Below are 26723 nucleotides of genomic sequence, written 5' to 3' on the forward strand. Positions count from 1 at the left end.
GTTAGATACATATTCAGGCCACATATACATGTATGCGTAAGTGTGAAAACCCCTCAGACAGACACATCGTCCTGCCTTTATCCCTGCTGGACCAACACTTCTACGACTTTAAAAACATGAGAGAAAATTAGGCCACAAAAACCACAACAGAATAAGAATGGGGGCAGGAAACAAGCGAGGGAAGTGGAACACTAATGAGGGAAAGCGACTAGAAAACAGAGCAGGAACGAGAGGAGTAAATGAGGAGTGGATGGTTTAAGGTGTCTGAGACGTTCGCCTGGAGCATTCAAACCTCAAATGAATCTACTCAGCCAGAGACGAACAAATCCAACAAAGAGAGAGAAGAGAGCGGAGCGTAAGGAACAGGAAGAGAGATTCAGTAAATACAGGATGGTAGGTGGAAATGAGCACGAGAAAACAACGAGAAAGGAAAGGGAAGGAAAATTGGGCCTGAAGAATGACGGAGAAGAAACAATTGAGAAAGAGGGGGAGAAGAGGAGAGGAAGTAAGAGAGCGAAGACGAGGACAGTCTTAAAGAATTAAGTCATTGAAAAATGCCCACACTGACATGTTCTTACAATGTTCAGATACAAAGACCTCGATCAGCTGTGGGAATATTAACCATTGTCCGTTAGGAGCAAAGATGGAAGTCACAGAGGAAGACGGTGTTGTTGGTTGGATGGGTCAGCAGAGACCACGGTTTACTTCCTGTTTCCTGCTGACTGAGTCGATGCTCATTGCTAACCTAAAATGTAATCTTCCACTGACAATGATCAACTGAGTTTGTGCTTAAAGTCAAAGTGATTTTCTCTGTATAACATGAAAGGCACTATGTTATCCTGCCTGATGCATTAGAACATCAGGGGATGTAGCTCAGTGGTAGAGCGCGTGCTTCGCATGTATGAGGTCCTGGGTTCAATCCCCAGCATCTCCACCTCTTGCTTTGTACTGAAACTGCTGATTAACAGCTGGCCAAAGGACATAATCCTATCAGACATAAAACACTGTGTGATTAATCAACAGTTAACATGTTGTAATAGTGGAGGGTGTGTCTCAGAGGTAATGCCAGTTGTCCATAAACCACAAGCTTGGCCGCTCGATCTCTGGCTCCTCCAGATTGTATGTTGAAGTATCCTTGGGCAAGAACCCATTGAATGCAACGTTGAACTGAATGTATTAAGTGATGATGAGCTTAACATGGCATCTTCATCAGTGTGTGTGTGAATGGGCCAGTGCTGACATGTAGTGTGTACAGCACTCTTAAAGGAGCAATTTGCCCCTGGAAAAAGCCACTGTACGTCAAAGCTGGTGTTCTCTGTAATCGATAGAAGCAATAATATTTGAAATTGGCGCCATAGCTGTGGAGAAAGTTGTACAAACAGTTTGCGGTTTTGCCCATTCTACATTCCTACAACACCCAGCGTGCATTGTGCCACTCCCTCTGAAAGGAACGACCCAGCGAGAGATGCTAGAGTGAAATGCTACCGTTTTCCAATCAAGGACATTGATCGCTGCAGGCAATGGCTCAGAGCGGTACAGAATCCGAAATAGGACGAGAATATACCGGTGGATTGTCTAATATCTCTTCAGGTCTGCAGTCTACATTTCAAACCTGACGATTTTGAACGAGACATGACATCGGAGGCGGGTGTCTGAGATTGAGGAAGTGTAGTTTAGCGAGCTCCCTGGCCTCCGCCAGATGACGCGTTATACGTAGTCTGGTGGAGGTTTTCCAGGGCCCATTGGAGAAGCGGATAGCGTCCTCCAAAGGCACATAGCGTAATTGCATTTTTTTCTACCATAATGGCATTAGCTCCTCATAATAGCATGATAGGACTGAGGTTGAAAATCGGCAAACTGGCCCTTTAACACCTCAATCTTGGCTGTAACATGGTTTTGCAATCGAAAAGGACAGAAAGAAAAGGCAAGAGCAGTACAAGAGAGGCAAGACTAACAGAGGCAAAAGGTTATTCATATAACCAGTCAACCTGTTAATAATTTTGCTTTTTGCAATTTTATTTTGTCCGAATTTGCTGTCAAAACTGATATGAAACGTGGGTAAAAGAAGCAAAGTATTTTGTTTCTCTTTCTTGTTTATGTCCTGCATGTAAGTATTCAGAAAGATTTAAAAAAATGAGGACAAGGCAGAGGAGATAAAAAGAAAAAGAGAAACAAACGAGGGGAACAGACGATTGAGGGAAGGAGAAAGAGGAGGAAATGAGAGAAGTTTGGGGCTGAGGAAATCGAGAGCGGAGACAGATGAGCAGAGGAGGGGATACATTTGACATTAGATTACGCCCCGAGCCTCGGTCCTGATATGAACCTCTTTCTCTCTCAGCGGACGCGCAGCATTAGCCATGCCTTTTAGACGAGGGCGAGCGGGACTAATTTAAGTTTGCCTGGGAAACCAACAGATTAATCTTTTACAACACATGCTCTGCAGTTTAATAAGCTCTGGAGATATCAGACTTAGAGGGACGAGAAAGGAGAAAAAAAAAAGGAGAAGAAGCACTTTCTTTGTACAGAAACGACTGAGAAAAATTTCTTTTTCACGTGTCAAACCCGACTTCTTGTGAGAAAATGCGTTGGTGAATGGGGAGCGCGGTAAATTGCTTTGGGCCCTGGCAGATAATGACAAGTGCATTAAATAGTTAATCTGGCCTGCGTTGGGGGGTGTTTGATAAAGAGAGAGAGACAGGGGAAGAGAGAGAGAGACAGAGAGACCCAGAGGGGAGAGAAGGAGGAAGAGAGAGATGAAGGAAAGAAATGGAGGGGTAAAGACGCGATAGTGAAGGAGTGTATTAATAGTTAATAGGTTGAGTGTTTGGTGGTGTTTGATAAGCAGACGGCACCTAAAGAGCTGATAAACTCTCCTCATTACCACTCCTATTCTTCTGCTGCTTTTTCCCACAATTCTCCTCTTCAGGGTCTCTCTTTAACCTCTTTCTGTCTCGCTCCGTCACTCAGTCTGTCTCCCTCTACCTCAGCTCTCTGTCTCTCGTCTGTCTGCGTCTCTTTCACCCCTCTCCACCTCCCATATCTAAGACTAGATATAAGTTTTTTTTCCCATCTGTCACTCCGCCTCCGTCCCTCTTAATCTTTAAGTTCTTCGTCTCTTCGCTCTTTCTTCCTCAGCACTTCTCATCCCTCTTGTTTGGCCAACTATCTCCGGCGTGCCTCTCATCCGACATGACAAGTGTCTCTTTTTCCCCAGAAAAAAGAAGCAGGGGGCGAAGGTATCAAAGAGAATATTGAGCTCACAACCGCAGGCATTATTTCCACATCCGCCGCTGCATTATTCATAAAACCAACAACAAAGGGAGGGGAACTGTTCCCCACAAAACACAAACCTTATTTATCGCACAGCAAGGGCAAGCGAGTCTGTGCACATGCCCCAATCACTCAGCGCTGACATTGTCTATCTATCATTGATGCCGTCTTTATGACTGCCTCTCAGGGAGTGAAAACTCTGTTTTGCACCTGTTTGTTAACAGAATGTGAAACAACCAAGACTTGAAATAAAAATCTATTTCTCAACCTTTTTCTGCTCTGTATCCCACAGTCAAACTACGAACATTTCACTAATGCCCATACATTATCTTCTGACAGACCCCAAAACAAACGCAGAGCAACCAAGGATGTTTTCTATTTCTTCCCTCTTGTTTGTGTTTGATTCAGATTTGTTTACCTCCAACAAACTTCCAACTTTCAACTCCAAAAAAACTTCAAAGTGTGTTCTCTCAAACCCCAGCACCAGAACTGAGATGAAGTGAACATGGCTGTTTACACAATGAACACGAAATCATGTTTTTAGCACTCTTTTCAAACAAAGCTAATGCAGTGTTTCTCTGTCCTCTCTGATTGACACTTTCACTTGACCCTCCCTCCTCCTCCCCTCTTTAGTAGCCGCTGCTAGGTCAGACGAGCTTGACAAAAAGAACATGCAGACGCAGGTGCTCCAGTGTGTATTAGGCTCAATATAAGCTGTGTCCCAATTCAGGGGCTGCAGCCTCAGAAGGACGTATTTGAAGGCCGATTGCGTCACAGCGGCGCTTCAAAGGCTGTCCCGATTCCAGGGCTCCTTCAGCTGCGGCCGACAAATGACTCCTGCTTTTCCCGGGCAATGGGATCCATCAGGTGCATCCTTCGCGGCCCAACGTATAAAGAGATTCATTGCGTGCCAATTTGATCCGAGATTAAAAGCTGCGTTTGGTGAGGCACGATTAAGGGCGGGAACAGATGGTGACGCAAACAGGAAATCCTCCGTAGACCAGACGGTCTCATTTCAGTTCGGCCTTAGCGGTCTACGCAGGCTACAAATGACTTATCCTCCGTAGACCTGGTCCTTCGAAGGATGCAGCCCCTGAATTGAGACACAGTCCTAGCTTCAGGAAGCTGACAGCAAGGAGAACTTCTAGTAGAAGCTAATGTAGGCTAGCTAATGGCAGCTAGCTTCCAGCAGAGAAGAGTAGCAGGCCGCAGGTGTGGACCGTAGACTTTATAAAACAATTGGACTTTGTAAATTGAAGACAATGCTGAATTACCTTAAACCTGCAGTCTTCCTAATTACCAGCAGGAGGTTACTGCATAAAGAAGTAACATTGTATGTAATCCTACCAGAAAATGACTCTCACTTGATTTATGACCTCAGTAAAAAGTTAATGTTCTCAGTCGCAAGTTTAAAGTCTTCTCCAACGCAGCATGATGATCATTTTGTTACTTATGACCCCATTGGGGAGAAGATATAACAGGGTATGCTTGAGGGCGTGGCAACCTGTGATTGACATCGCTACAACAGGGACTTGAGAAACAGGATAGATACGTGGCAAAGCGTAGCCATCCTCTCATTCTAATATGGTCACTTAGGGTCCAAAAAAAGAAAAGATGCTGACGGACAAAATGACAAACTCAAGGTTTAAAAACGGTATTCCACAAACCAAAGAGTGACGTCACAGTGGCTCCTCTGGACTTAGCTCCAACCGACATTGACTTCAGTGACATCACTTAAGGCAATTTCTTAGGTTCAACACAGCTGCCTATTGGATCATGAAAGGCTTTATACAACTTATTTTCACACATGTAGCAGTCCACCAGACCCTGACACCTGTAAACAGACTTTGATGTGTAAAGTTGTTGGAGTTCCCCTTAAAGAAGCTCTGCAGAAAGCCTCCAAAATGAGCCAATGAGCCGTCAAATATGACAAAGAAGAAAGAAATGAAGAAAATCACTTACCCAGAATGGTCAGTATGCAGAGCAGGATGGCGATCAGGGCATGAACGCTCACTCCCATCCTGCGAGCGCCAGCCTTGCACTGCGTAGGAATCCTCCTGGCATCGCACCGACATGACTGCAACATTAAGTACAATGTTGTGTAAAATGTTAGAATTTGAAACTTCAGTATGGACATCCAACACATACGTCTTAAAATGTGAAACAGCATGATACCGCTTTAATTGATTCATAAAGCAGTGTTTATTTACTGACAAACACAGACCTTGATTGACAGTTTCGTGATGCTGGACTGAATTGGTCGTCCTCCGTCACTGATGCGCACATCCACGTTGTAATCCTTGGGGTCATCCAGGCTGAACGGCCCCTGTTTCACCATGATGTCAGCTGTGCTGTCTAAAAAAACAAGCATATGAATACAAACATTGAGTGTACAAAATATCACAAGCACCTTAACAACATAAATTTACCTTTCCTTTCTGCAAAATCCGTGTCCAATTTGTCTGACTCATCACAACCCATCCCTCCAAAGCGAATCCAATGTTCGCCTGCTCAGTATATAGAGTCTTTAAAGTCTATTTATACAGTGAGTGTCTGTTCGACAGATAAAACAAGATACGAGAACAAGAGGAGTCGTTGCATAAAGGCAGACAGATCATTTGTGATTATCCGTCAGGTTGGTGCATTTAGGATTTTAGTCACTTAGGATTATAGATAATGGCAGCAACTTAAAAAAAATGGAAATTGTGGCGTCCTACTTGAAATCGCTTTTGCCTTCGCAGATGAGAATATTGAGACCAGAAATGTCTGTCCGAAGACAATTTAGCCCTTAATCTTTTGGTTGTAATGTGGTCAACTGGTGACGAGACAGGCTTTGAAAGTCAAAGGTCAAATTACAGAAAAAGCTAAAAATCCAAGAACACCAAAAGGGATTAAAACAAATCAAAACAGGAACAGAAATAAAAAACAACCGAGACATGTTGAGCCGTGAGCTGACCTGACCAACAATACAGTCATTAGTCAAATCCCCGGCAGGCAGGCGTTTCCTGCTGTGACGATGGGGAGAGCCTTTCCACACAATGTCCCACCGCTGGAGGAATATCAGAGAACACAATGGCAGGAAAGACCCTCGTGAACACTCGAACATGAGTAGACCCACTCGGTTAAACTCTCAGACAAAGACACAGGGAGTATAGTGCTGGTTTAAGGGCGAGTTTGAATGAAAACAACCTGTGTGTTGCTGACATTTGCACTTTGAATACAAATCATATCTGCATTTCGAAAGGAGACACAGTTAATCACTTGCCTAAACAGTCTTATCTCTCCTGGGGCTTGTTTCACATGTTTAAAAATGAACCGTGACTCCACCCAAACGGTCTCATTATGATGATTGGAATGACTGGATAAACAAACTTCATGTGCAAACATTTAAAACTTAAAGTCACAAATCATCTTTCAATATTTCTGCCCTACGACATCTGCCCTGGTCAACTGTAAGTGGCCCCGAAGTGCTTAGAAGCAACAACAGCTCAACCCAGAAGTAAAAGACCAGGCGAACTCGCGGAGCTGTGCCGAAGTGCTGAAGTGTGTATTGTGTCACAGTTGCCTATCATCCGTTGCATCACCCTCTACAGAGATCCAAACTGCCTCTTGAAGCAACATCAGCAAACTGACTCTGTCAAGAGCTTCACGAAATTGGGTTTCAACGACTCAGCGGCTGCACACAAGTCAGCTTGAGTTGTGTAAAGCACACTGTGTTCTGATGGAGGAACCTGGGTTTGTTGGATGCCATGAAAACACTTCTGGGATGCATAGTGACTATTGTGAGGGCTGGTGGAGGAGGGTTAGGGTTAGTCTGGGGCTGTTTTTCAGGGTATCTTGGCAGACTTTAGCTTTGTCCCAATCCAAGGGCTGCATCCTTCAAAGGACATATTTGAAGGTTGATTGCGCATAGGACTGTAAGACCTACAGAGGCTTATGTTTCTAGCTCCGTCCACCAGTCAGTTTAGAACTGAACAAGCCGTTCGGATGAGAGGTGAAACATCTTCAAGAACTTCAATCAAGTCCAGTTGCCTTTTGAATTAAGCTTAGAGTTATGCTAGCTAGTTAGACCACTAGCTACCTGTTGCTAGGCAACAGGAGTAGCATTTGGTGACGCAAGGGTAAGGGTGGGAACAGCTGGTCACGCAAACAGGAAATTCCTATGTAGGCCAGATCGCCTCGTTTCAGTTCGGCCTTAGCGTCCTACGCATCCTTTGTAGACCACCTCCTTCGAAGGATGCAGCCCCTGAATTGAGACACAGCTTTTGCGATATCAGCAAATATTGTATCCTTGTCCAAACATTTGATCTTGAGGAAACTTGTGACTTGGTACAGTTTGTGGAAAGACATTTTATGTTCCTGCCTGACTGTGTCCCTGTATTGAAAGAGAGGTGCGTGAAAACATGGTTGGATGAGTTTAGGGTCGAGGAACTCAGCTGGCCTGAAAAGAGCTCTGACTTCAACCCATTTGAGCACCTCTGGAGGAATTAGGACGCTGATTGCGAGCCCAACCTCACTACCTTAACTTGGCTGAGTGACCACTTATTCACACCCTCTGAAAAGCCTTGCCATAAGTGTAGCAGCTGCTGTAACCAAAAACATTGGTCCAACTCTACATCAAAGCCCATGGTTTAAGAAGGGGACGTCCAAAAAACCCAAATAGGCCTGGTGATTAATAAGTGTCCCCTGAATGTGGGGATACAGTGTAGCAGGATTGCTACCCGTCAATCAGCAAGCTCATTAGCTTGGTCGCTAACGGCGCAAAAAGTTCACACACCATCAGAGCAGGATACGCCAAATCATACTCTCAACCTAATTGCAGAGCGAGATACTGCTGCAGGAGAGCGAGTGAAGTTGTTTCTTGTAATTTGGGCTCAAAGCATCTGACACCAAAATTGAGTTTATACAAGCAGCTCACTTGGATCGGGTTTCTGCGACAACATGTATTCTGTGAAGGTGTGTGTGTGTGTGTGTGTGTGTGTGTGTGTGGGAGGACATGGGTTCAGATGAAGCCTTAACTAACTGAATAAAAGATGAAAACCGCTTCTGTCCTCCCTTCATCTCCTGCTCGTTCGCTGCTTGAATCCATGTCTATATTGTCTCTCTGGATTTCTGTCTCGTCCTCACTGTCCTCTCTGTGTTTCTTTTGTTCTCTCCATCTCTCTCTCTCTCCGTGCATCTCATTAGTCTTTTTTCTCCCTCTTCATCTCTTTGTCTTCCTTCCTCCTCCTCCTCCTCCTGTCTCTTGTCTGTCTGATATTAATGCAGTGAGCTTCATGTAGCCGCCTGGTCTCAACAGCGAGTCCTGTCACTTCTCTGTGCAGCTACACCGACTCTTAAAATAAGTGAGTGTGTGTGTGTTTCAGGATCCCGTAATGAAACCACGGTTGTTTTTTTTGCAAGTTTTAAAGAGCTGGTAGTCGATGAATATTTTAAAAGGCCTCACTTTGCAGCTCTTGTTGCATGTATGTGTGTGTGTTAAGTGATGTCTGAGGGTTTGGGGGGGCACGGTCCTGATCCACAGGGGAGAGCAGAGGTTCACACGGACACACACCACTTATCAAACAACTCTTCACCTCTTCCTCCTTTTTCCTCTTTCTTCTTCTCGTCTGTCAATACCATCCATCTTTTCCTCCTGTCAGTTTCCTACTCTTACCCCTTTCTTTTGAATATTTCATTTAAGCATTCGTGTTTCTGATGTCATCTTTCCTTCTTTTATCATGTCCTCGTCTCATCTCTTTCTCTACTCCCTTGTTCTCTCTTCTTTCTCCTCGTGTTTATCCCCTTTTTTTGCCTTTCAAATACATTTCCTTTATTCTTTTCCCCTCTTTCCCTACCTCTGTTTTTTTCTCTTGTTTAGCAGGCTTTTTTATCCTCTCACTCACCCCCCCTCCTCACTTTAAGATAACCCGTCTCTCCCCTTCCTATTGCCTCCTTTTATCTTTCCTTCCACCTCTGCCTCAGCTGTCTCCCCCTTTCTCCCTCCTTCATCTTCCTCTTCCACCTCTCCGTCAGCTCGACATGTCAGCCCCTCTAGGCACGAGCAGGGAAGAAAATGGATAAGGCAAGTTCATGCCTTTTTTCCCTCTGTTTATCTTCCTCTCAGTATGTTTCAAGTCTCACTTAAATTAAATAGTAACACTTCACCTAAATCTTTTATCCAACTACCTTAAGGCTTTCATCTATTCACTTTTAATATTTGACTGGAACAGTTGGTAATACTCTTCCTTTGGCTTTCATGTTTCATAAGGGCATGTGATGATCAAAAATGATGAAAACTGTTTTACTTGTGCCATTTTGCGTCCTATGTCGGATAACCAAAATAGACTTGAGAAATCTGACGTAACAGAGCGCCAACCTTTGCCTAAATATCGACTTCTGGATCAAAGAAAGTGTCTTTATGGAGTCCACAACTTCTCCTGTGTCACCATGTGTTTATTCACTCTGACATTTTCAACTTGTACATTAATATCTGAACGTTTTTACTCCCAAATGGCATCAGATCTCACGACAACAGATGCTGCGTTCAATTTAGAGAAATTATTTAGTAACCAAAAGCTCAGAACTGCAGGCCGCTCTGATTCCCAGGTCGGATCACACCAACACTTTTGTCATAAAGATGCAGAAGGCAGCCTTTAGCGTCTGTATTAGGCTTACATGTTCCAGTTGCGCTGTGCCAAAAGTCAAGTAACCGTTATTTCAACCCAAACCAAAAGGTGTTAGAAAGTTTCCTGACTCAAAAGGGGGATAAAGACGTCCCTGAAAATCTGTATTTTATAACCTGAATGAGAACAGATTGGAAGTTTTAACACTATAACTACATTTAATAGTTTAATCGTTAGTTCAATTATTTTTTAAATCAAACCAAATGTTATTTAAATGGTCAAAAATGTGGAAAAACTGTTTAAACCACACTTACAATCTATCTGTCAGTCCACTGCTTAGGCCCATACTATTTATATTTAAGCACAGATGTTCATTGTGATACTAATAACAATTATTAATAACCAATCATCCTCTGAGTTTTCAGGGGCACAGATTAAATGTTTAATTGTAAATATTAAATATTTCCACACCTACCTGATGGATTGGCTCAAACTTTGTACAGACATTCATCCTACTGACTGATGATATCCGACTTCCTCTCAACCATAAGTTCCCATTTGTAGTATTTATTGAAATGTTTAAACAACTATTAGCGTGTTTATAAAACCTTTATCTACACATAGCACCTTTCATCAGGTCAAAATGGATCAAAAACCAACTACATGCAAAGCTAATGACATTCCGCTCAGGTTTGTACTTTGTGTTCAGTGTGAAGTAGCAAATCTAACAGTGTTCAAATGCTAAGCTAAGGTGGTAGACATCGTGAACATTATACCGTCTTAACATTAAAGCCCATGTGAGGAACTTTCAGTTTGTGTTGACTTTGGCGCCCCCTGTGGACAAAGCCGTACTGAAGCTGAAGTGGTGTTTTTTTTAAACAAATCTTATCCTGCTTCTTTAACAGTCATATGTATCGCTCACTTTAAAATGTTGCCATGGAAAATGTAAACAAAGTTAATCGCTTCGTCTGACACCTACCCCCCCACCAGCAGTTTCAGGCAAAATAACTGTATAGAAATAATCCATCTTGTCGCTGATGGTCTGGTTTGCTTTTGTAGCTCATATAGAGTCACCAGAATTAATTTCAGTCTGTTTCATAACTCCTCACAGGAGCTTTAATGTTTAACAGAATGAAGAGAAAGTTTAACAAGCAAAATATACTGTAGGCTAAGCCTGATCAATACAGTTTCTAAATGTAGCCTCTTTAGTCACTTAAGCTTCAAACTCAACAATATAAATAATCAAAATGTGATTCACTCATGAATGTCCCTTTAAAAAACAGTTGGCCTCTTGGTGCAGTTTTTTGTGTACACATTTATACATGATTTTATTGTGAAAGGCAGCACAGTAGCTCTGTGTGTAGCATGTCCCTTTAACACACTCAGCTGGGATGAGTTTAAATACATAGAGAGTCGTCTGAGAGTCCGCCGAGCCACTCGCTCTCATTATTTCCAATATTTGCTGTTGTGCATTCTAGACAGCACTTACGGCTCCAGACAGGCTCTCTCAATCCCCCGTCTGGCTGTGTGTGTCAAAGCATGCTTTGAGAAGTTAAAATAATTTCAACTTTCAGCAACAAAGCCCCGTGCCTCAAATGGAGTTTTAGTTGTTGCATAGCAACAAGTGCCGGGGCCCAGCGCTTTCCTCTGAGCGCCATTTAGAGCAACAAGCAAGAAGAGAAAGGTAAATATGTGCTCGGAGCACACAGAGACTTACTGCCGTAGTCTTTGATGGTGAAGTTGGAGCTCTCGCTGGCCAAGCTGAAGCTGAAGGAGGTCGGCTGGTCGTCTTTGTCTGTGGCTCTCAGGGTTCCTATCACCTGAGGACGGGGAAAGAAGTCAGACTAATGCAGTAGTGTTGTGAAATTACCAAAACGCAATCAAAAGCACATATTGTTTGAAAATGAAAATTACATTACTCTTTCTTTCTCCTTGAAAATGACATTTTGAGACATTTAAACATTGGCATGTTAATAGAGAAACACTAGTTTGGATTGGGTGAGACCTTCAGACTGGGTTGGTTTTGAACCTTTTTTTTTTGGCCTTTTATTGAGAGTGAGAGGACAGAGGATAGTGTCAGAAACAGGGGAAGAGAGAGCGGGGATGACACGCAGCAAAGGCCCAAGGGTGGGATTCAAACCTCACCACATCGAGGGCTGTAGCCTCTGTATATCGGATGTGTGATTTCACAACCGAGCCTAATCGGCGCCCCTGTGTTTTCAACCTTTTAACCTCAGAATGAAAACTTCGTTGGAAAGAGACTTTATTTAAACACATCTGAAATGTTTTCCAGCGATGTTCACGAGGAGCTCTGAGCTCAAACTTTTAACCTTCATCTGTTCCAGTTGCATCTATTTCACGCTGTAAATATTAGATGAAGGATTTCAGCATCTTCAGACACTGAATCCAAAACTGCTTCTAAACTCTGTGTTTGTGTGTGAGTTGCACCACTCCTGGGATAAAGGCACTATATACAGCACATAAAGTCCATTCACCAGCTCTGTTTGGATGTCTTTTGCATGTTACAGCAGGATAATGTAGTGTTTTAACCACATTTTTCTCAATACTTTATCTGTGTTTTTTCCAACTTCCACCCTGGTCTCCTTGTCGTGACACAGATGTTAGTGCAGGTCCTGTCAAAATCCAGCTACGACCTGTTGTACATGCTGCGTTTTTCTTACCGTGTTAGTGAAGTCGTTCTCACAGACGAAGATCTCATCCACAGCCAGCTCGGGCTTGTTGTCGTTGACGTCCTGCACTATAATGTTCACTTTCACAAACGACTCCAAACCTGCAGAGCAGAGGCAACAACACAGGATTAACCGCAGTACGTCGAGTCTGAAGCACCAACCCCTATCTCGTCCTCGTATCTTGTCTTAACTATCTCACAGTCTGCTGACAATGGGAATATTCAAATTCTTATCAGTATGCTGCCTGCAGGGATGCTTCAGATTATGCATCCTTACATGTTTTCCTCTGATGTGCTCTTATTTAATGCACAGAGTGAAGTCAGTATGCAGGAAAACAAAGCATCTTGTAAAGACAGAAATTGCAGTGTTATGTTTAATTCATTACTGTACTTTTTCTCTTGCTGGCCACTTGATTTACTACATTTTTTCTATTTCATATAACCCAAAAATCCCAAAGACGCCGTATATTTTAATATGCATAACTAGAATAAAATTAAGCAAATACATTTAAACAAAGTTTTCCGATTGAACGTTGTTTTTGTGTTGGCTCGTTTGAGATCGACCTTGATGTGCAGATCACTGACAGTGCGTCTGGTCAGGTGTGTGCATCTCTTCTTTAAATCCAACTGATTAAGGTCAAGTGACTAAAAGCATTTCTATTTGCGAGCCTGTTATTTGTCAGTTTTTGTGTCACACTAAAGCAGCTTTTACATTTATTTTACATCCCTGACGTTCGTTTTGAATCCTCGTCTTTTGATGAATGTGCGGCTCTCTTTGCTGTCTGAGATTTTGAAACTATCTTTAGTTCAGTACATGTACTGTATATTGAGGACCTTGTCAAGCTCAGGGGACCATTGTGTTCCTTAAACATCGTGACAAGCCACTAAAATAGATCTCTGGATTTCATTCATTGCCGGTCTAAAAATACATATAGTTTGGTGTGAAAGCTGCAGAGAAACAAAGAGGCCCTCTAATGTGATTTTCCTGCTCACTCTCTGCTTCCCGTGTGGGTCGACCAGGTGTTGTGGCAGTATGTTAAACCTATAAAAATCCCTGTTAAGGTGTCAAATCCCATCCTTCGATAAATCCAAAGGAACAATAAGAGAGCACACTGTCTTTTTTGGCTCGTATAACTCCCTCTCTGTGAGAGGAAACACATGGTTTTCATTTTTTATCTGAGGTCCTTTTGTTGAAAGGATTAATTGTGTGACGTACCGCTCGGCTCCTCCTGCGCTCTAACTTGAAACATGTGTGTGGCCTCCAGCTCTCTGTCCAGCATCCTCAGGGTGGACAGCTGACCTGTTAAGGGGTTGATGCTGATTGGACAGTCCTTGTCTAAGATGGAGTACCTAATCATACGGAGAAAGAGCGATATCAGTGTAACAGCTCAGGATAAATCACGTCATTTGTTCTCTTTATAGATTGTACCGTATGCTCTTGTTGGCTCGGTCCGGATCTCTGGCTGTGACTGTTCCTATGTTGCTCACAACACGTTCCTCCAGCACGGTGAAGGTGTAGATGGGCTGGGAGAAGATGGGCGGCTCGTCCACATCCAAAACCCTGACGTTTACCTGTCGATTTAAATCACAACAGATGAAGCAGCTTTGGCAGGAAACTGTGCACATTTGGTCGGCATTAAAGATTTAAATGGACTAGAATTGTTTAACTTCTTTGTTCTGCTGTCTACAATATTGTTCTTCAGGCTCATTCTGACACTGACACCCGCCTACTAGAGGCTGGTAAAGCTGGTGATTGAGCAGCTGCATTATTGGGAGCTAATCTGCCCAAGAACATTCAGTATTTTAAGAGAGAAAATGACATTTACAAGGACTCGTTTACAAATGAGTGACTTTAAAGTTGAGTTTATGTAAGATACACTAACAGTGCTGTACATGCCACAATAATCAGTGCCTTCTTTCCTGTTTAAATATACAGTAGAATTCCTGGAAGATGGATTAAAGACTGCAGACGTCTTGTCTGATGTTTACCTGGGCTGTGGTGACGGCGCTGTTCACGTTGTCGGCAGGAAAACGCAGGTTTTTGAGGTTGTCTCGCACCTGGACGGTGAAAGTGTAGCTGTTCGTTGTCTCATAATCCAGAGCCTGGGGAAAATGTGAGAGGGAGTAAGCTTATTTTATTTATTACGAGCTTTGAGTAGTGCAAAGTAAGAGTCGATATTTTATGGTTTGGAAAGGGTTAAAATCTTGATTACACAACTAACCTTCAAGGCTCTTTTCTTCCTCTCATTAAAACACGTCAATATTCATTCTGTCTTGATCTAATGCAGCTGAAAATCCTAAATAAACTCCTTTAATGTGACTTTCCCTCGTTAAAAAGATGTTTTTGAGACCTAATTTTAATCCAACTTTGTCTTTAGTAAACACTTGATGTCGTTTTTTTCCCAATTGATAAAGTTAAGGTGTTCTGTCTCTGCAGAAGTTTATATTTCCACATATTTTTCTCCTGTTTTTCAGACTTCGGTAGACATCACACTTGCACTCTACTTCTTTTCTGCTCAAATGCATTTCCTGTTTTCATCCTGGGTGCATTTACACCTGCGTGTATTCTCCAAGGACAGCGGTCGATGCCAGGTGTAAAAAGGCTCTAAATGTCTCAACTCAGCTGGAACAACCTGGTTAATACTCTGGATTTAAGGAACATGATGAAAGCTAACTCTTTCCCTCTATGTTAAACATGTTGCCGTGCTTTGAAATACCTCATTCCTTTCATTTCTTCACGATCTGCACAAACGGAGGCTTGCACGGTGATACAGATGCACTTACATGTCAGCAAATACATGGCAGGCAGCCGTTCTTAGCAGCACATTTCTGCAGGAATTATCATCTCCTCCCCCTGTATTACAAATCTCCCACTGTTCGCGTAAATGTTTTTCTCCGTGAGGCATTTTATCAGAGGATGGGACACCACAGGTAGACGTATTCTGTTAACTGGATTATTCATGCTAACAGGTACATTCATTCGCAGGGTATCAAAGGCATGTGTAAACAGCTTAACAAGAATAAGGCCTTAACCGCAGTGTGTCCGATAGCCGGCTTACTCTGTGCATGTAAACACAGCCGCTGAGAAGAGATGAGAGGGGCTGCAGAGCTGAGGGGCGAGAGGAGCAGCGAGAAGATTCGATTCCAGGCCGGCTCGGGTGCGAGCTATTTCAGAGCTCATTTTATTAGAATACATTTTCAGCTCTCTGATGTCCTAAATACTTTATCTGAAGAGCAAAATCCACTGAAGTAAAACTGCTCGAATTCTTGCAAACATAGAAAGCTGGGACTTTAGGGTTTAAATTCTGTGTTATATATCACTGTCCTGCAAAAGGATCACACTTTTGACACTGCAAAAGGCAAATAATTGGTCACGTTGAGGTCATCTGTTGCCATGTGGCAGCCAAATGTGCAGGCAATCATAAGCACTTTGAATTCATCACGATACTTTGAAATCCTGTTTGGGTACTGTCTCGGATGGTAATAATGTGATACATTGGCATGTAAATCTTTTTTTGTACTTCAAATATAAAATGAACATCAAACCATAGCTTATAATACTACTTTAAAATGAGTTTCCTGGTGGTTTAGAGGGTGGATCATTTCAGTAAGAGTATTTAACACAACCAAAATCACTTTCCAGTGTTAATTCGCCAGCGATTTTAGATTTAGTCTTAGACTTAAACATGAAAATGCTTATTAGTTTTAGTCACATTTCAGTCATTAGTAGTTAAATCTACTGTAAAGAGCTGTTCTTTCATGAGTTATTTCCTGACGATGTTCTGCACAGGTAATACAGATCCTCAGCTGAGCGTACATGTGTGTATATGAATCTTCTGTAATGTAATGCTACGCATGTAAAGCCACAGAGCGAAGCCGTGCAGTCACAGTAGGACAGTAGAACATCCTGCACGTTCCTCTCTGGCCTTATTTGCAGCAGCAGTGTTTGTTTTTACTGAAATAACTTTTTATATCCTGGACTGTACTTATATAGCGCTAGTCTAGTCTAGTCTTTGCGACCACTCAAAGCTGCTTTAACACTACATATCACATATACCCATTCACACACTGGTGGCAGAGGCTGCTACGTAAAGTGCCCAACTGTCAATCAGATATCACATTCACACCCGTTGGCTATGCCACCGGGAGCAATTTGGGGTTCAGTGTCTTGCCCAAGGACACTTCGACATGTAGCCTGAGGGAACTGGGGATCCAACCTCCGACCTTCCGATTGAAAGACGACCGACTCTACCACTGAGCCACAGCCGCTGCCCATCATCATCCTCACTTCTCATTTAAACAGTCTGACTAAAGCAGACGGCCGATGATCGCTCCTTTTTGTGCAGAAGAAGCATCAACTGATGCATAAAACGCTTTTTTTCTGTGAGCTTGCACAGAGCCTGAAGCAGAAAGCCTGGGTGACACAGAGAAAGTTCATAACCACATCACCACCTGTATGGCTGGGTCAGATTCAGGGCGATCTGCACACACCCCTCAACCAATTCAACTAGTTACAGGAATGCATTGCTTGTATATTGAAAGACAGACTAGACGCACAGTGGGGGGAAAAATAATCAGCCCACCACTAACATTTTAGCCTCGTCTCGTTAACGAAAACAAAACATACGTGTCATCAGAGTTTTAATTATCATCGATCTATTTTTAGCTCCTCAACGTCTCGTCTTCATCTCGGAAAAAAGATTGTTTATCATCATAATTTTCATTAACGAAATGAACACTGCCACTTTCTACTTCTGAAATATAAATGCTTCACAAGGTTTCAGGATTGAGACATCACATCTTCATTCACTACATGGAGCTTTTACCTGTTTGAGCATGAGGTTGCCGTCCTTGTTCGGGCTCAGTTCGATGTTAAACATTTTGCTGTTGTCATTGGTGAAAGTGGGTTCTTTGTTCTGGATCTGATCTCTGTCCTCCAACTCCAGAGTGCCGATCTTCTCGTTCAACTTGTGGTCCTCTGGAACCTGCAGGTCGTACACCTCTGCAGACAGAGAGCCATATACGGCAGTAAGTATGTGAAGAACTGTGAATATTTAATAGGATTGTTTTCATTGTAATGTGCGCACAAGAGTGGCTTGTAAAATATTAATCATCAGCACAGATTTTCACATTCCTCCGGCGCTCTGTTTCTTACTTCGGGTGAAAGAAGCGATGTTGTCGTTGGTGTCGGTGATGGTGATGGTGACAGAGGTGGTGGCTGTGCTGCCAGAGGCCATTCCTCTCATGTCCTGAGCTTTAACCACCACCACATACTGACTCTTGGTCTCCCGGTCCAGAGTGTTTATCTTGCAGCTGATCACACCTGCAGAGAGACAGTCAGAGAGAGAGAGACAGAAGGAGAGAGGGTGTTATCTCTTTGAGGTCAGCTCTGACTCATATCCGAGTAAAAATAGCTACTTGTTAAGGATGAGGAATAAAACGTCGCCGTGGTACAAACGTACCTGTGATGCTGTCGATTTGGAAGGCAGAAAGGTCGTGGGTCAAAGAGTAGCGGAGCTCTCCGTTAGCAGTGGTGGGGTCGTCGGCGTCTGTTGCCCTCACCTCAACTACTTTAGTTCCTTGAAGAATAAAGATATAAAAGGACATTATCGGCAGTGTAAAGTGTTTGCACAAACCCAACTGTTCCTGTATTGAACATCACGGCTGCTCAGCTGATTAATGCTTTATGATTATGTGCGAAGATTGTGTTATTTAAGTCAGCTATGTGCCTTTATCCACCGAGGGAAGTGCTAATGATTGTGACAGGCGTTGACATTATGTTTCATTTTTCCCAGACATTTCACAGTCTAGTCTATTTTTATTTTAAATTATCACTGGATGGTAAATGTCAAATATAAACTTGGAGCAAAAAGTTGGCCTGCAAGGATTTGCTTCATTTATGGGGTTTTTTTGGCATTTAAAACGTTGTACATAAAGAGGAAATCAAATTTAACTCCTGCCAAACTTTTTCAATAAAGTCTTTCGACTCACCAATCGTGGACCTCTCCATTATCGATCCATTGTACGTTCTGGGAAAAACAGGGCTGTTGTCGTTGATATCCGTCACCTGCACAATAAAGTCTCCAGAATCTTCTATCAGCTTGTTGTTCCCGTCGTACATCGTGGCGGTCAGATGGTACAGGCTTTTCTCCTCCCTGTCCAGAGATCTGGAGACAAACAGGTCTCCTTTCTGATCCACGCTGAAGATGGTGTTGGCTCCTTCGCCATCTATTTTGAAGCTCTTCACCTCCACTCTCTTGCTGGACTTCAGCTGTGGAGGAATATACAGTTGAATGTCGTCGTTTCGGCTTCCCCCAGCTGCAGTGATTACTCGAATAAACAACCATCCATCAAATTTGTGCAAATCCAGAAAGATCACTCAGATATTCATGCAACAAGTTAATGCCCCAGATTTTGAGCATGCTATAGCATCAAAAGAGAGGCATTTGCCTTCCCTTTAGAGACCCATGCCAAGTAGATAATGCACGTTTAAATGACACTGTAGAGGGATGTAGACCAGAAACATGAGGAGGGTTCTCGTCTGATTGTTTTAGCTGCTAATGCTAACCTACCTGTCCTATCTTGTAGGCGACGGGTGCAGGTTTCTCCTCTTCCACGTAGAGAGAGTTCCAGATCCACTCTCTCTTCTGCCTGAACAGAACAGGATGCGTCTCCTTCTTCACAATCTCGACAGGGCCTCGCTCAACGACAGGAAGGCCAGAATCTTCAGCCGCAGCCAGAGAGACCGACAAGGCCACAGCGGCCATAAGCCCCATCATGGCACACAGCTGGAGCCGAGCCATCATCTGGAAGAAGCGAGAGGGTTAAAGGAATGAATAAGGGAGCGAGAAGGAAGAGGCAAGAGCGGAATAAGTGATGTGAGGAATATGGAGGGAGAGGAAATGAGAAAAGAAGAGCGAGGAGATCACATTAAAACCACTTATCAGCCATTGACAGACCCCCTCACTGTGCCAGGGTGAGGCGCAGAGTGAAGGCCAAGGACTCCCCGTCCCCTCACTGAGCGCGAGGTCTAGCTATCATTCAGGACCAGGGCTCTTAAACCTCCTCAGCCTGGGACCCAAATGAAACATTTAGCCCCTCATCATGGGACCCGGGCTGAGGCGTATCACTACTGTGGTCGTATTGGGATCTATTAAACATAGGCCCGTGACCCATTTTAGGCCCTGACCCACTGGTGGAGCGTGACAGGAGAGAGAGACAGACACGGAAAGAGACAGACAGACAGAGAGAGGAGCTGACATTAAAGCCACTTAGGATGACTGTCTTAATCAGCCATAAGAAAGGACATTTTCCATGAAGGGACTGTTTGACATTTTGAATATTTTCCTTTAAATACAGCGCATCAAAATGTGGCTCAGGCAAAACACAATGAGGACATTTTGGATAGCAATTTCTTAATATCTGGGATTATAAGGGAAAGATGGGTCACGTTAATGTTAAAGCCAAATACGATCTTGCTCAGACAGACATTAGCAATCTACCAAAGAAGCTATGTTTGCACGACAAGGTTCCCAAAACACCTACCCTGGCAGCTTCCCTCATAACATGAATGGCCTAATTCTACTGTTTACCCAGAGATTATCAGGATGGAGGATCAAATCATTTGAAGTAAATTAGTCAGGAAATAGTATTATATTCTTATACTGTTATAACCCTCTGTGCAGCGTTTTGCAATCTGATAAGCCTTCAAACTCGTGGATTTAAAGTGTATTTTGACGTCTATAGCAACAAGTTCACACGAACACGACAGAGACACAGAGGGACAATACTAAGAGTTGATGCCACGTTAGCTGCTCAAACATGCTGATTTAATTTTGACTGTATAAAAAGATGGACGACATGTCAGCTCCCTAAAAGTGAAGTCAAAACCTCTCTATTGCCCCCTGCTGACTGGCTGCAGTATAGGTCATAAAGCCCGCCTCCTCCATGTTAACAGATGGGACATGAGTCAAACTATAAAATCAAAATACACGCCAAAATAAATGTTTCTCAAACATGGTTTCTGTCATTATAGTTAGTTCTTATCCTGATTTCCGTCCAAGTGTTCATTTTTCTGACAAGTTTATTTTTTAATTATTTATTTGATGCTGTTAAAAATGATGATTGACAGCTCTGTTGACAAATACGGCTCGAGTAGAGGAGGAACGGTGAGAGGAGACGTAACTAAAACAATCACTACAGTCATTGAAGTTTCCATATCTATGAACATCTGCTTCAGACCAACACAAAGAAGCTGTTCTGCTGTTAAATACGCAAACGTTAAAAAAAGAACCTGGCAAAGATCCAGCTTTTTTCCCCCTGATAAGTTAAATGCGTTTTGGTTAGCAGAAGTGGCTACGGCGGCGTCAACAGCGCAAGATGGCAGCGCCTATCACGGGGGCTATTTTGGCTTCAATTTCCTATAGTGAGGGTAGATGGAGACACGTCATCCGACTTCATATACAGTCATTCATTTTGACCTGATGATGGACCCAGGAGGATCCCCAGATTGAACAACACGACTGCCATTAAATCAGCATTTAATGGCAATGCCACCAAAAGTTATCAAGACAAACCCCCCAATCACCACCATCACCAAGATCATAAGGGTTCATCCCCTGGAGAATATAATGTCTGTATAGAATGTAAAGGCAGCCCACACAGCAGAGTTTGAGATTAGACCAGCATACTGACAGAATCAAAGCTGTGCGGCAACAGACGAAAGAAATCTATTAAACTTGCTGATTGCAAAGGTTGACTCTCTGCTGAACTACTTAAAGGATAGCTTCTAACGGCGTCGGTGTCACATAAGGACAGGATTTCAATAGTGAAGAGCATTAGCTGCTAGACATGAGTCCATGGTAAATAAAAAAGAAAAATAAAGTCTACAAGCTAAATAATGCTTCCATAAACATTTATGCAACCATGTGATATTTGGGGCACAAGCCCTTTCTCAGACTTGCTCTTCTTCAGGTCTGAAGACAGGTTTGAAACATGTTACATCATCAACATTTTTCATTTCATAACGTGGTTAAAAAACAATATGACTTCCTTCATTTAATTACACTAAACCAGAGGAACAATTAAAATCAAAGTTGAAATTTAGTGGAATCCCCTTCAAAATTAAAACCAAAGAGACACCTCGTCTGATTTATGGCTTTTGACTGATTACCACTTGGAAGACGTTTCACTGCCTTGCATCACTTGCTCTTGCCTGCGAGCCATTTTAGCACTATTTAACCAAAATGAAAATGTATAAGGCAACACAAACACCGGCGGTAAACTTTCCCCTTCCCTCTTACCGTCTCACCCTCACTGCTCTCTGTCTGTCTCTCTGTCTGTCTCCCCCCCCTCCTACTGGGCTCTATCTAATAAAGCAGAAATGCCAGGGAAATAATCTTCAAAACATTTGAGCCTATATGTGCTCTGCAGATATCTCAGCGCAGCCCCGTGCCATCCCAGTAGACAGATTAGTGCATTTTATTGTCTTCTAGCCATTAGCAGCGGGGAGGGATGGAGAGAGATTAGGATGAGGGGATTATACCGGCACAAAGTCTTCTCCCTCTAATGGCCTAATCTGGTATTCTGCTGACCTCCCCTGACCTCTTCACACGGCTCCCCACAAATCAGCTCAAACAAAGACTCCACAGTGTTTGTTTGGCCTTCAGTTCACATCCTTTTGTCGGGGTTTGTTTTTTCCTCTTTGTTGGGTTTCTTTTCAGGACCAAATTAATTAAACACAAGTGCACAAGTCTATTATTGCAATTTTACAGTGGCCTTTTGAATGGGAGTTTGAGTGGTTAAAGATGTGGACCAAATAACTCCTGTATTAAACAGAGAGCCGTGGCATGTTTAGCATAACGTACAAGCTGTTTTTTTATGGCACTCATTTTGCATTCCTCTGTGATCTTATACATATTCTAGATTGCCATCATTTCAAAGCAATCCTTCTGAATAAACTCAACAAATACAGGATAAATAAAACAATAAAACAGGTATATCACACTTCAGAAACCCTAGCCTCCAGCTAACATGCTGGTTTAAACAGTGACAGTTGCCTTTAACATCTCACATTCATCCTCCCACCAATAAAGAGTGACATGTTCCAAAGGTATTACAGGATCCAGGAGCTGCATCCTATGAAGGACGTATTTATAGGCGTCACAGCGACGCGTCGAAGGCTATCCCAATTTCGAAGGCTCCTTCAGATGCGTCCTCCTTTTCCCAGGACACGAAGAATCAAGGTATCCTGAGATTCATTGCGCGCCAATTCAAGCGAGATGGCGCGGCCGAGGAGTACACTTTTAAGTGTAAAAGTTTGGGTTTCAACTCAATCGAATAGCTAGCGTTACACGTGTTTAAGAAAACGAAAGGGCCCCCGAAACAAATTATCTTTAAAAGAATAGGTTAAGTTCCGTGACGTTAGTTATGCTAGTTAGTTAGCCCGTTAGCGGTGTTTGGTTACGCAAGGGTAAGGGCGGGAACAGCTGGTGACACAAAAAGGAAATCCTCCTGGACCAGACCGCCTCATTTCAGTTCCTCTGAATCACACAGCATACTCTTATTTCACTGGTTGATGATAAATTAAAACAGACAGATAAATGTGCATGATGAAAACAGCTGATCCGTGGTAACCTGTCGACACAGTGCAGGAGAATGTTTGGGTTGCATGGCAACAACAGTTTCAGCTAAGATGTGGAACTGAGTTGGTGGAGCAAAAAGTAATCTGTTGTTGACTTTACTACCTATTTGCTGCTTGCATAACTGCTGTGATTATCTGCAGCACTTGTAGCCTCGTAGGACCAAATCACAGCCGTGACGATATTCAGTACATCACTCCTCCTCCTGTGATATTGCGCAAGTATTGAGTGCTGCCAAAGCTGCATGCTTATATGAAGCAATTTGTGAATGGTTAAGAAGTGTAGAGTTATTTAACCACCATTCTTAGAGTGCTCCCCATGCATTTGCTCTCTTGGCAACTGTCTACGTCAGCTCTACTTTCTACAACCATTGGGGGGAAACCATCACATCGACCAAGAGTCGAAACCATCACAACCAGCGGGAAACTAGGTTCTAAAGAAGAACGGGGGGCTCTTCTTTTACATTTCATTAAACTTGTATTATATATCTAAATTATTAAAAATAAAACTGAGAGAAGTGCTAATTGGTGGGATCTTAATCTCTGCCTAACTCACTGCCTAACATCTTTCTTTCTTTCCACATCATACGTGTATTTGAGCTCGTTTAGCTGTAATATCTCCTCTTTATGTAACGTTTTTCATTAGTTTACATAAGTTACGTTCACACTCCACAGTGAGACAAGGCTACTGTTCCAGGCCGAGCATGTTTCCTGACAGTGTCTGTCTTCTTTAACTGTGTGTCGACCCGTATCCTTCCTCTCAACATGTTCTGGACAAACAAAGCAATCACACCCTGAGCTGAGCATGTGTGCTCCCACGCAGAGACTGCCAAAAACACACGCCTGAAACAAGGAGTCCTAGAGTGACTTTCAAGGAAAAGAACATCAGACAAGAAAAGTGTGGTATCTATATTTTTAGTCCATTATCTTTGATTTAGCTTTGAGAAGACTGAGATGAACTAAATGAAAGTTCTCTTTTATTATCATGTCAAATGCAAACAATGTACATTTGTAACTTGAAAATTCCAGACTATCATGATTGAAAAAATCATGATAGTCCGACTTCCCTGAATCCTCAATTAATGTGTTTTATTATATAATGGTTGACACTCATTTAGACCCATGCATCCATCCATTATCTATACCGCTTTTCCTTTCAGGGTCACGGGGGGCTGGAGCCAGCTGTCATTGGGCGAGAGGTGGGGTTACACCCTGGACTGATCACCAGTCAATCACAGGGCTGAAACATAGAGACAAACAACCTTTCATGCTCACACCCACACCTATGGGCAATTTTAGAGTCACCAGTTAACCTAACAGGCATGTCTTTGGACTGTGGGAGGAAGTCAGAGTGCTGGGAGAGAACCCACTTTCACGGTGAGAACATGCAAACTCCGCACAGGAAGGCCCACTTCGTCTGAACCGGGAACCTTCTAGCTGTGGAGCTGTGCAGCCTCTTATTTTGACCCGTTCAAACAATTTAAGATTGTTGGTATTCCAAGTTCACATTTTCTAAGTAAGTACAGCTCATGTTTTGGCTGTGTGTGAGCAGAGTGTGGGAAGAGACTACCAAAGAAGGAAACCAAAAGTTGGGAGGTTTCACGTGAAGGGATCGGGAGCATTTTTCAAACTCAGAACAAAACGTGATTTTCATCAGGGGTTCCTGGTTCAGATCTCGGTTCAAACGTAGCGGGCCTTTCTGTGTGGAGTTTACATGTTCTCCCGGTGCATGCGTTGGTTTCCTCCAGGTGCTCCGGCTTCCTCCCACAGTCCAAAGACATGCTCGTTAGGTTATCACTCATAGGTGTGAATGTGTGCATGAAGGTTGTCTGTCTCTATGTTTTAGGCCTGTGATTGAATGGCGATCAGTCCAGGGTGTACCCCGCCTCTCGCCCAATGACAGCTTGGATAGGCTCCAACCCCCCCTTGACCCTGAACAGGATAAGCGGTTAAGGTGGTGGATGAATTTTTATTGTATTATTATTAGATTTGGCGAAATATGGTTTTAGCTATCCTGATATATTACTGGAAAAATACACACTTACTTGAGACACAGCTTGACTCAGATAGACTCTTCCTCCCCTTTACATACATGTAACCTCTTACTCACACATGTACAGTCACAGCCTATGACCTCAGCTCCACATTCAGTTAGTTCAGTCATGACAAATCCTAGTAATTTTCCCTAAATGGGCATTTTTCAAAACTGCATTTCCGTCTCCAGCCGGCCGCGTCTCACTCCTCCCCTTTTATCAGCAACAGGAAGTGTAAACACAATGCCTTCTGGGAAATAACGCAGGGGTCTGTTAATGAAGGGCCGTGATTAGTGAGTGGACACACCCTTCCTGGTATTCAGCTGCTGACTGCATGTCTGTCTCTCTGATGTCTCACACTTTTGGTCTGTTTATTTTTGTCTCGTTCTGTCGACGGGTTTTTCCTCTTATATTTCTCCTCTTCTCTTTAGCTGATACTCTCAAGGTAAAATCTGGATGTTCACACCGTCTACTTCTGTCTCTCGTGTATCATACCTCCTTTTGCCTTTTCTCACCTTTTTCTTCCTCACCTCTCTCTTTCCCTCGTTCCTTCCACTCTCTCTGCCTCACCTTAAAAGCAGATTTAGCACCTTAATGGATGATGCACGGAGTAAAAACACTTATACAAACAGTTCAACAAACCTCCTTTACTGTTCCTTTTACATCAGAGAGAGTGCAGATTGATTTATGAAAAGTGACAGGAGTCATGAGTACGATCAAGTAGACGTAAATGTTGTTTAGGTTCCTTTTGTACACTTGTATACACCTGTCATTTCTATTTACGCTGCTAGCTGTTAATCTTTTGATAATCGCTCTTTTATTCCCCTCAACTGCAGGCATCATGCATGCAAAGCTCACCACTTCAGGATTATACAAAGTTATTTATGGCAGCGTTTATCAAAGGCATCGTTCAGAGGTATGGAGAATAAATAACATCCAGGAATATCTGTAATTACATCTGTACATTGTCCGCGGGCGAGGGAGCGTGTGAGAGTGTGATGGAGGAGCAGAGATACAGTTGTCATTCTGCGGGATGTTTTGTGACTGGCAGACAGGTCTGACCTAGTTTCACTCAACCAAAGGCTAAAGCATAGAAACGAGTCAACAAGACTTCATAATCCCGACGCTCGCTGAAGGGCCGCTGAAGTTCGTGCACAAGTCTGGCTGTGTTCAAATCTCAGAAGTGACAAGAGACGTATCTGTCTTTTGTTCACCTGTAATTGTCTGCATGTCAGTCATCTCGGGACACTGGATCATTTGCAGGAAGTTTAACTTCTTGCAATGTATTATTTACCTAACTTCTTTCTTAATTCTTTCAATGTAAGACAATCAAATACGGCTGGCTCGGTCATCTCCTAATCCCAATCTCCGCCTAACTCCGAGTTTACAGGAAGAAGTTGTTCCACATTGTTCCAGATGTGGATTTTCTACCAGCATCTCCACTTTTAAAGCAGTTCAAAAACATCTTTTGTTGTGCTCACACTCTT

General features: G+C 43.0%; 1 protein-coding gene and 1 non-coding gene across 2 annotated transcripts in view; one reads left to right on the forward strand and one right to left on the reverse strand.

Annotated features, from left to right (window-relative positions):
• cdh5 (cadherin 5) overlaps window positions 1–26723 on the reverse strand; it is a 37558-nt gene that overhangs the window by 7130 nt on the left and 3705 nt on the right. Inside the window, exons 2-13 of the mRNA XM_069658842.1 lie at window positions 19137–19370; window positions 18556–18835; window positions 18027–18143; window positions 17720–17887; window positions 17391–17566; window positions 14554–14667; window positions 13994–14136; window positions 13781–13914; window positions 12557–12666; window positions 11593–11695; window positions 5495–5625; window positions 5233–5347 (exon numbers count right to left, since the gene is read on the reverse strand). Coding sequence (XP_069514943.1) covers window positions 5233–5347; window positions 5495–5625; window positions 11593–11695; window positions 12557–12666; window positions 13781–13914; window positions 13994–14136; window positions 14554–14667; window positions 17391–17566; window positions 17720–17887; window positions 18027–18143; window positions 18556–18835; window positions 19137–19370 — 1825 coding nt within the window. The remainder of the gene's footprint in view (window positions 1–5232; window positions 5348–5494; window positions 5626–11592; window positions 11696–12556; window positions 12667–13780; window positions 13915–13993; window positions 14137–14553; window positions 14668–17390; window positions 17567–17719; window positions 17888–18026; window positions 18144–18555; window positions 18836–19136; window positions 19371–26723) is intronic.
• trnaa-cgc (transfer RNA alanine (anticodon CGC)) lies at window positions 863–934 on the forward strand. The gene has a single exon. It is a non-coding gene; the product is annotated as a tRNA-Ala (tRNA).

The sequence above is a fragment of the Semicossyphus pulcher genome, unplaced genomic scaffold, assembly GCF_022749685.1.
Source record: "Semicossyphus pulcher isolate SPU_LCO1_2020_fin unplaced genomic scaffold, fSemPul1.0.p SCAF_12, whole genome shotgun sequence".
Classification (NCBI taxonomy): Eukaryota; Metazoa; Chordata; class Actinopteri; order Labriformes; family Labridae; genus Semicossyphus; species Semicossyphus pulcher.